The 10,940-nt window shown below is 47.6% G+C and overlaps 1 protein-coding gene and 1 non-coding gene across 2 annotated transcripts; both read left to right on the top strand.

Annotated features, from left to right (window-relative positions):
- Positions 1-4,625: 4,625 nt before the first annotated feature.
- LOC109769970 (probable glucuronosyltransferase Os01g0926600) lies at positions 4,626-7,427 on the top strand. Its single transcript, XM_020328678.4, has 4 exons — positions 4,626-5,063; positions 5,653-6,041; positions 6,281-6,522; positions 6,623-7,427. Exons 1-4 carry the CDS (start codon positions 4,961-4,963, stop codon positions 7,134-7,136), a joined length of 1,248 nt encoding a protein of 415 aa, XP_020184267.1. The 5' UTR covers positions 4,626-4,960; the 3' UTR covers positions 7,137-7,427.
- Positions 7,428-8,057: 630 nt separating this feature from the next.
- TRNAF-GAA (transfer RNA phenylalanine (anticodon GAA)) lies at positions 8,058-8,130 on the top strand. Its single transcript has one exon. It is a non-coding gene; the product is annotated as a tRNA-Phe (tRNA).
- Positions 8,131-10,940: the final 2,810 nt, after the last annotated feature.

The raw sequence follows: 10,940 nt of genomic DNA, 5'->3' as shown, positions 1-10,940 counted from the left end.
TGTCGTCGTCCCCTAGTCATGCAATATTTACGTGCTCTTGAGAATCGTATAGTAATAGAATTCCAAGGAAGCCTTAATTCGTCCCTCCAGTCCTTAGTCTGCATATAAGTTTTGCCTGAAGTCAGAGTATCTCTAATTTGACCAAACTTATAGAGATAAGTATCAACAATTCATAATACGAAATCAATATCATTAGATTCATTATGGAATGTAGTTTCATATTATATGTTTTTGATATTGTAGATGTTGATATTTTCTAATATAAATTTGGTCAAACTTTACAAAGTTTGACTTGACACAAATCTTATACGCGGAGTTAAAGGGACTGGAGGGATGTTTAAATGGAAGAAAACATAGGCCAAAAAGGTCTCATGGGTGGTGGCTCTATTCATAGCTGTTGGACCATGAGATACTCGGAATTTGTGTTACAGACTAACAGATCAAATTTAGGCTATTTCTCCAGAATTCGCTGCCTCATTTCATTTAATTGCCTGTCCATTTGGTTGTTGTGTTCTTTTCCATTACCTTCATTGTTAAGGTTGGAATGAAATAAACTATTCTTACCCATCTCAGTTCAAAATTCAAATAGCCATGTAGGCTGCCCAGATCCTCCCTGACTACCCCGAAGCCTGGGCAGACCCTCCTGAACTGGGCTGCTGGCCCGGTAGGTGAACTAAAAGCCTTGGTAGCATCTCTCGAACCTTAAAGATGTCATTTCTTTAATAATAAAATACAACTTGGTGTACTTTGTGCGCTTATTATACCACCATGGGTCCATGGCTGCATACCTCATAACTTCATCTCTTCTCTTGTTCTTCATTACAAGGATGAAATGACAACCATTGTGCGCTTTGTCCGTTGTATGTGGATATCATAATGGAAATTACAAGATTTCAATCATGTGGATTGTTTGTCCATTGTCTCAGACAGGCTCGCGTTTCCGGATTGTCAAACCTGCTTATATCTCTGTCAGTTATGTTCTGGACTTGTGGTACATGACCCACCCAGCTGATGTTTCTATTGGCCCCCCTTTTGTGTTCCCCAGAAACAGTGGAGAAGAGGTGAAGTGCTGTAATAAGTAATGCCATCTCATCTGTGGGAGCCTGTCTGGTAAGTGATTGGAGATTTGGAGTAACAATCCAGGCATATGGAGCTGCAGTCTTTGTATAAATACTGTTGCTGATTTCCCAAGGAATAATGTTCAGACATGTGACTGAATTAGCCAACCGATGTTTGTTGGCTCTTCTGAGAATTGGATTCCACGTCAGGCCTTTTGTGTTAGACCTTCCTTAACAAAAGGGGAAATGTTCAAGTTACACCTCTACTTTTATGAAAATCCGGATTACTGTGAGCCTTGCTATAAACTGGTCACTTTTTGAGATGGCCGGTCACTTTAGTCCACCAACTTTGACAGCCGGTGCAAATATCACCCTGATACAGTGGCAACTTGGGGACTGGGCCTCCCATTAGCTTAATTTTGTCACTTCCTGAAACCAGAACAGAGGGATTACATCTTTTTCAAGAAGAAGAAAAAATCTTGGGCCTGATCTTGACATATAATCGCAATTGGAAGCAGTAGATGCCAACTAACACAGGTGCTGGGTACTGTACGGTAAAAGAGCTCCACCTGCAGCCCTGCTTATTAAAGGTGATTTCATCTGGTAGCCTGTCTTATGGAAAGTGAGTGATTGACACTTGGAGTAATATGTAATTAGGCATCTAGCTAGTTGCGGTCTCTGTCCAAAGTGTTGCTGATGCATTAAGCAAAAAAGAATAGCTCGGACATGTGACCGAATTAGCCAACAGATGTTTGTTGGCTCCTATGAAAATTGAGAGTCGATGTCATGACTTATGTGTCATGGCTCACTTTTGTTAGGCCTTGATCTAAAAGGGAAAAGGAGGTTCTCCCATATATTTTCTCTATTCTCGTGTATTTCTTTTGTTAGGCCTTTTTTGTCCAACAATAATTTTGATCACCCAACTTAAATACTATACTCCTAGACGACATGACTTGTCAACTTGATAAAGGTCTCTTTGCTGGTTTAGAAATGTTTGGTGGATGATGTGGCAGTGGTTTTGCACACGTAGCGGCACCAACCAGCATTTTTGAGAAGGAAGCAGATAATAGGAGAGGGAAGACGAATACGAATGCTTGTTAAATCATGATAAGCATTCTAGATGAAAACGAATAAGAATGTTGTTTAATCATGATAGATATCCTAGACAAGAGACAAGAATATGGGTACGTATGTCAGAAATTGAGAAAATAGCAATAACGTTGAAACATGAAACTAGAGAATGGTGGCAATGAGAATTCTCAATGGACGATTGTTTGTAGCATATCTTTTTTTGTCTAAATGTTCAATATTTTTGGATTTTTAATATCTTTCCGTAATTCAGATGATGTTTCCATGGTTTCTTATATTCCCCTAATATATGAATTCCTTGTCAGTTTTTCAAGATTTGTCTGTTGTGTAGGTTTGTTTACAAAATCTAGCCGACGGCGGGCGATCGGCGTGCAAAGGCCATCCACCAAACCACCTCTGTTTACAGTATCGATCGATCCGGTCAGGGACCAAACATGTCCAGTTTAAATCGCACGTACGTGCGGGTCAAGTGTCAGCACACACAACACAGAGGGAAGAAGACGTGTCTTCTTATACCACCGACGACGACCTACTCCCCTGCGTGTAGTCTACTGGTACCTAACTAAGTACCCCTGCCGAACACGAGCAACACCAGCCGACGACGGCGACGAGCGACCGAGCGAGCGGGAGGGAGACGACAGATGCCGCCGCTGGCCGCAAGTGAAGTCAAAGGAGGAGGACAGGCGGCACGGCGTTGGATTGATTGTGCGGCAAGCATGCATGGCCACCGACGGATGGAAAGGTGGGACAGGCTTCTCTCTTAAATACGCGGTTTGGCTCGCTGGACCCCGCCAAAAAAGGCCAGATGTACGTCGCTCCAGTCGGCGGCGTCCGGTTGGATTTCATGTACCGGAGTAATCTCCGGCCGCGTCTCCCGGGATGATTGATTGCTCCATCGTCTCCGTCTGCCAGCAAAAGCCTAACTTTCGCCTCCTCTGCGCGCTTATAATCAACTAACTGAACGCCCGTTCACACGACTGTTACCATCTCTACTGGAGTACAAGCAATATTTTACTCTCTTTTTAGGGAAGCAATATTTTACTCTCATAAATGGTTTTAGGGTTTGTAGTAATGATGCGAATTTAGGTCTAGCAGCACACAAATCACCACCTTCGGAATCGCGCAAATTCTCTCTCGAAACCTAAGAAGGGTTTTACCATGATTCATCTAGTCGAACAACTGTCACAGTGTCCGATTGGATGTAGTCGCGACGATGCTCGATTGTCGAAGGAGCACCGCAGTAGTCGACAGTGCAGTTGCTGCTCATAATCATTATCGTCACTCTGGTGCAACGACGGGTTATCAAAGATACTGCTTCTCCTCTCCTCGATGCATGCCGAGGAGATGGGCTGGCGAGGTCTAGGAGGCGCACAAAGCACTAGTAGTTCAAGAACATCTTATTTTATGGGACAGAGAGAGAATAGTGTTCATCTACGCGGAACCTGAACATCTCTTAAAATCTCAACAAACTAAAAATAGATAACTGATGCTATATTCCACCGATAACAAAGCATTAGCTTAGACAATATTTGCTTCTCTGTGATCCATAATCAGGCTATCTTCTTCAAACCCTATACATGAGACTTTCTGGGTGCACTGCGTCTCCACCCCTCATTTGTCTGTAGGTCACCGCCCCTCTCCTCCTTTGCTAGATTCGTCGGTGTGGGAGTGTAGGAGGACCCCGATCCACCAGATGGAGCTCTAATTTCCCCCTTCCCTGCTTTAGGGCATTTAGTAGGGTTATGCGACAGCGCCTTGTCGGTGGTGATGATGCCGGTCTGACGAATAAATTAATCTCGAGCCTCTCCATCTTGACGGCGTCGACTGCGGTGGCATCGATGGCCCATTGGTATAGATTCATGCCGACTGTGGCGATACAATTCAATTAGGGTTTGTCGCTATGGTGGCGGCGACGACTTCTGTTTGCACTTTGGTCCTCTAGCCTCTTCTCCATCACGTTGGTATGACCTTGCGATGCCGGTGTGATGATTGTGAGGTTTTTTTGGAGGTTGGGTTTTTGGATCTATGGATCTATCGATGATGTAAGCTTCAACAACTTCTTCGGGCTGCTGGTCTGGCAGGATCCTGCCCTTGATCACTTCTCGTTCACAAATCAACAAAGACTGGCACACTCTTATCATAGTGATGCAGCAGGTCGACATGACATCAGCCCGTTCTAGAGGAAGAAGAATCGGCCTCCCAGTCATGTATTTTCTTTATTTTCAGGATGTTATGTATTTGATCAGTGTACTACTCCCTTCGTCTTAAATTACTTGTCTTACATTTATCTTTGAGACGGATGTAATAGATTGGACGCCTGTTCCTAACCAGAAAAAAAAATCCCATTTTACCTGTCAGAATCACTACGTGCACGCCACTAGTAACGTGCTGGGCTTCGCTAATAAATCCTCATCATCCCTAAATACGTCGGCCGTGGTACCTGTAGCATTTACAGATACGGTGCTGGATTTACTGCGCGCGCGCGCGTGTGTCTTGACTCTTGAGGTGAGCGTCCCACCAACCTGCTCCGCCGACAGCTAGCTCATCATTGACACCGAGGGCCGAGCCGGCTCCCACCACCACCACCCTCCGCCTCCACCTCCGCCCCGCTCGCTCCTCCGCATTATTATCACCCGACGCCCCTCTCCTCTCCCCTCCGACTCCCCCCGGCCCCCTCCCTCCCCTGCTCGCCAACGAGCGGCAGCAGATTTGCCCGTCTCCCCTCCCCCTCCTCCCCACCCTCTGCCTTTCTCCTCCGTCCTTCTTGGCGCTGAGCAGGGAGGCGCACGGGGAGCTGCGGGCGGGCGGCGGCGATGGGGAAGCCGCGGGCGATGCTGGCCCTCGCGGCCGCGCTCGCGCTGCTCCTCTCCTGCTCCGACGTCGTCGTCAGGGGCCAGGACACCGAGAGGATCGAAGGTATGCAACTATGCGCGATTCAGCTGCAGAGAGAAAAAAAATGCTCCCTTTTTCTTTCCAGCCTTTGATGCTCTGCTAGTCTCTACTGTTCTTCTTCCTGCCGGCGCAATGCTTGTGCCACCGAGTTCGATTGATCCCCAAAAATCCGCGGTTCCGTGTGCGTTTCCGCTGTGCATGGGATCTGATTTGGGGGCATCCATCCGTACTGCTTTTGGAGCGAATCCTGCCGGTTGGGGTTGGGGAAGAAGGCGAGCGGCATGAGATCTGCGGCCGCTAGACCAATTCGTGCCAAGATCTCGAGACCCTGATAGGATTTTATTATGCGCCGCATGTTCCGACTTTGGTCACCGACAGGGAGAGCATGTCTGACTTTGTAGATAAGCAAGAGCGCCTACCTCAGTTGCCAAACTTCACACATTATTACTATTAAACCTCCCTGTGATTAAAGTCTAAATTGTCTGTTCCCGTGTCATATTCTACCAACAGCCCACTCAAACTGTTCCATAGCTCTGTATTTTTAGCTATGGTGATTGTGCTGTGGCAGTACCTAATACTATTTCTCATCACGTTTGGTTTGATGGAAATTCAGGGAGTGCTGGTGATGTGCTGGAGGATGATCCCGTCGGGAGGCTGAAGGTGTACGTCTACGAGCTGCCCACCAAGTACAACAAGAAGATGGTGGCCAAGGACTCCAGATGCCTCAGCCACATGTTTGCCGCCGAGATATTCATGCACCGGTTCCTGCTGTCGAGCGCTATCCGGACCATGAACCCGGAGGAGGCCGACTGGTTCTACACTCCGGTGTACACCACCTGTGACCTTACTCCGTGGGGCCATCCCTTGCCCTTCAAGTCTCCGCGGATCATGAGGAGTGCAGTTCAGTTCATCTCCTCGCACTGGCCCTACTGGAACCGGACGGCGGGTGCTGATCATTTCTTCGTCGTGCCACATGACTTTGGGGCATGCTTCCATTATCAGGTGAGTCATAGAGCACACATGGGAAACCTGAATCTTCCTACTACATATTACCACTGAAACATGGAATGAATGTACTTTGCACACTGATATACATACTTTGCACGCTTGTACTACCACGGTCCTTGATGACTGTTCACTCACTTGTGTAGCCTATTTATCTTAGATATTTGGAAACAAACTGCATGCTCTGTTCTAGTAGAATCTTTCTCTGACATGCATTTTGCATTGCCATGGTTCAGGAAGAGAAGGCGATTGAAAGGGGGATCCTTCCATTGCTTCGCCGCGCTACACTTGTCCAGACATTTGGGCAGAAGGATCATGTCTGCCTAAAGGAGGGCTCAATCAACATCCCACCATATGCTCCTCCCCAGAAAATGAAAACTCACCTTGTACCCCCGGAGACCCCGCGGTCCATCTTTGTGTATTTCCGTGGTTTGTTCTACGATACGGCGAATGACCCCGAGGGTGGTTACTATGCAAGGTATGCACATCTAAAACATGTGGTACTCCTCATAATCATCATTCTTAATGAATTATTGGGGCACAAAAGTCTTGACGTACCTGCTATATGTGCAATGCAGAGGTGCCCGTGCGTCGGTGTGGGAGAACTTCAAGAACAACCCACTGTTCGACATCTCGACGGACCACCCACCCACCTACTACGAGGACATGCAGCGCGCCATCTTTTGCCTGTGCCCTCTAGGCTGGGCTCCGTGGAGCCCCCGTCTCGTGGAGGCGGTGGTGTTCGGGTGCATCCCGGTGATCATCGCGGACGACATCGTGCTGCCCTTCGCGGACGCCATCCCGTGGGACGAGATCGGCGTGTTCGTGGCGGAGGACGACGTGCCCAAGCTGGACACCATCCTGACCTCCATCCCCATGGAGGTGATCCTGCGGAAGCAGAGGCTGCTGGCCAACCCGTCGATGAAGCAGGCCATGCTGTTCCCGCAGCCCGCCCAGCCCGGGGACGCCTTCCACCAGATCCTGAACGGGCTGGCGCGGAAGCTCCCGCACAGCAAGAGCGTGTACCTGACCCCAGGGCAGAAAGCGCTGAACTGGACCCAGGGCCCCAAGGGCGACCTGAAGCCATGGTAGGTAGCCGCGGCACCGGCATTGGCTCCATGAGCTGATGATGTTCAGTCAGAATGAAAATGAGAGGACTGATGAGTAAGCCCAGCCAAGCCAAGCCATTACTGTCATCAAATGTAAAGCTCCTTCCTTCCTGATTACCTTGCTTCTTTTTGTTGTGTTGATGTGCCTGCCTACCTTCCATGTTATGGCATGGCATGGTTCCCTTGTTTTTTGTTGCCCTAGTGCTTAGAACTGCTGCTGCTGTAGGTGATCATGGATCATATAGTGTTATATATATGCATGACCTTTGTATTATACTGCTATACAGTAGATGCCGATCTGTAATGGCGGGAATAATTAAGTAAGGTTAACAACAGACCGGTCGTATCCGGTGTACAGAGGCAGAGAGATATGCTTGTCGCTGAGCATGTCTGCCGTTTGTATTGTTTGAAGGCAGCACGGTATCCGTGTCATCTTTGGTTGATATCGTGACTTATTTTGTGACACCACAGGGCTTTTGTTTGGAACATCAATGTAGCTCATATTGATGATGAAGGTAGATTAGGGTGATGCTGAATGCAACTTGCAAGGAACGCCGGCGCCTGACGGCTCCAGCTGCAGCAGACCGGACGTTCCATCGATGCATGCTTAGCAGTAAAGCATTATCAGCTGCAATGTTGGCATCCCTATTAACATGGACAAGCGTATGAAAGACTTAAGCACCTACAGATTTGTTCAATCCGGCTTCGGAGTCGAGGATATGCCTGCCCTGCGCTTTGCTACGGGGTGAGCCAAATGAGGCCTCTGACACGAGTACCGGGTTGGGCCACAACGAGGACATCCATGTGAGCCCAAACCGTTCAAGACCTGGAACGGTTAACAGAATTTGAGGCCGAAACTCGGTTCGGCGCAAGATTAGAGCTGTAACCCGTTTTAAAACATGAAGCGGGGATAGCTCAGTTGGGAGAGCGTCAGACTGAAGATCTGAAGGTCGCGTGTTCGATCCACGCTCACCGCAAATTACCTTTTTTTTTGTCTAAATAATCGGTCAATAGTGTTTTTCCTAAGACAAAATTAGAGGAAAAAGACGGTATGTACCAGCGAATTTTTTAAAGTAGGGTGGCATATAAAAAAAACAGTCTAATCGGTCATCAGTGTTTAAACCTTTTTCTTTAAAAAAAACTGGTACGTATCAGCAACTTTTTTAAGTGGTTATTTTTTGGAGCCTTAACACCACTTGTGATTAAAAAATTGCTATTTACTCGACCAAACACCTTGCTGATGTTGAATACCACAACACTCCTACCCACCACTATCCCCAAGCTTGTATGGGAAACAAGAAAAAACAAACCATGCCACTAGTAAAGCATCCATATAGAAAACCCTCACACCGATGCACCAACCTCTAGTCGCACCTGCAACAGCAACGAAGCGCATCACACACCCTACCCCCGTCGCCGACTGCCTAACGTCCACCCTCTCCCCAGCTGAGCAACTCCACAAAGGCGACACACACATCCGTAAAGGTCTCAAAATCCCATGTGTTGATCATAGTGACCTACTAGGATGAGAACTCAGTCAAAATCGAGGCTAGAATCCGAAATTTGATTGTGACGGCTTCAAACTAAGGTTGCAACAGAAACATTAGGGTCAAGGAGCATAAACGATAGCCAATTGATTGATGAAGCCATGACAACTGATCGCGTAATTTCATCAAACCGGTATTAACTAAGGGCATCTTCGACGGCATCCCATAAATTGGATGGCATTATTCGTCCGCCTATGTGTCCGAACGTGTTCATAACGGATACAAGAGCCGTCGTCCAAGCATGTCCATCAAACGCCCACCTCTATTTTTTTCCTATGCCCAGAGCATTGAACATAAGTAATAGCACTAGCACTATTCATCCTTCAATAATATGCAATTATCCTAATACAACAATAGCTCAAATATAAATATTACATCTAAAATAAAATGGATGTTCAACACATTTTTCAAATTTATCGATCCAAATGCAACGTTAATCGAGGTCAACAATGCATCCGTATCTGCAAATGTTGGTCATCCAGACGCTGTGCACCTTGAGCTTCATCCATATGCATCAACATGATTGGCCTGCTCTCTGTTGATTGGTACAGTGCGGTAGCGTGTCTGGGCTACACAACGTGATGATCATCAAGTTGCAACCTTGAGAGAATCAATAAGTTGACCAACATGTAAAGCAACAAGAAGCAAAACTTACGATCTTCATGATTGACGTGCCCAGTGGCCAACTTCAACTTCATGACGGAGTTTGAGATGGTATACCATGGATGGGCTAGCAACTTCACGTTGCAATCATGTATCACATGCAAAGTGGAAGGGTGCAAAGTGATTTTGCTCATTAAAACCAAGAATGCACATTTTGCCAAAACACTATGCCCCCGCTTCATGCCTACAAAGTCATTTTGCCCAACCACGTATTGTATAACAACTCGTCTTCCATCACCGAACCCCCACCATTGTGCTTGCTCCAAAGAAATAAGAGAACGTAAAAAAGCTCAATGACATTTGCCGGACACTTGTACACTACTAGAAAAACGGCTATAGCTAATATGGACATTAATGGCGCATCATGTATGTGGTGCGCCACTGCTATATATAGGTACGCCATTATTGGCCACATTACTAATGGCGCACCTGGTGTGTGGTGCGCCATTACTAGTTTTGAAAAAAAAGATAAAAAAAATTGTTAGCAGTGGCGCACCAGGGGATAGTGCTGTTGGGTAACGTAGCAATAATTCAAAATTTTCCTACGTGTCACCAAGATCAATCTAGGAGATGCTAGCAACGAGAGAGAGGGAGTGCATCTTCATACCCTTGAAGATCACTAAGCGGAAGCGTTACAAGAACGCGGTTGATGGAGTCGTACTCGCGGCAATTCAAATCGCGGAAGATCCGATCTAGCGCCGAACGGACGGCGCCTCCGCGTTCAACACACGTACAGCCCGGGGACGTCTCCTCCTTCTTGATCCAGCAAGGGGAGAGGAGAAGTTGAGGGAGAACTCCAGCAGCACGACGGCGTGGTGGCGATGGAGCTCGTGGCTCTCCGGCAGAGCTTCACTAAGCACTACGGAGGAGGAGAGGGCTGCGCCAGGCAAGGGGTGCGGCTGCTGAAAGATCGTGGATGTCGCCTAGAGGGGGGGTGAATAGGCGCTTTAAAATAATTACGGTTTAGGCTTGAACAAATGCGGAATAAACCTAGCGGTTAATTTGTCAAGCACAAAACCTACAACAACTAGGCTCACCTATGTGCACCAACAACTTATGCTAAGCAAGATAAACAACTAGGTGATAGCAAGATATATAACAAGAAACAATATGGCTATCACAAAGTAAAGTGCATAAGTAAAGGGCTCGGGTAAGAGATAACCGAGGCACGCGAAGACGATGATGTATCCCGAAGTTCACACCCTTGCGGATGCTAATCTCCGTTTGGAGCGGTGTGGAGGCACAATGCTCCCCAAGAAGCCACTAGGGCCACCGTAATCTCCTCACGCCCTCGCCCAATGCAAGATGCCGTGATTCCACTAAGGGACCCTTGAGGGCGGTCACCGAACCCGTACAAATGGCAACCCTTGGGGGCGGTCACCGAACCCGTACACTTTGGCAACCCTTGGGGGCGGTCACCGGAACCCGTCAAATTGCTCGGGGCGATCTCCACAACCTAATTGGAGACCCCGACGCTTGCCCGGAGCTTTACACCACAATGATTGAGCTCCGAACACCACCAACCGTCTAGGGCGCCCAAGCACCCAAGAGGAACAAGCTCAAGGGTACCAAGCACC

The sequence above is a fragment of the Aegilops tauschii genome, chromosome 3 (genome assembly GCF_002575655.3).
Source record: "Aegilops tauschii subsp. strangulata cultivar AL8/78 chromosome 3, Aet v6.0, whole genome shotgun sequence".
Classification (NCBI taxonomy): Eukaryota; Viridiplantae; Streptophyta; class Magnoliopsida; order Poales; family Poaceae; genus Aegilops; species Aegilops tauschii.
The sequence above is the reverse complement of the archived record's forward strand: the minus strand, read 5'-3'. Positions and strand labels throughout refer to the sequence as shown.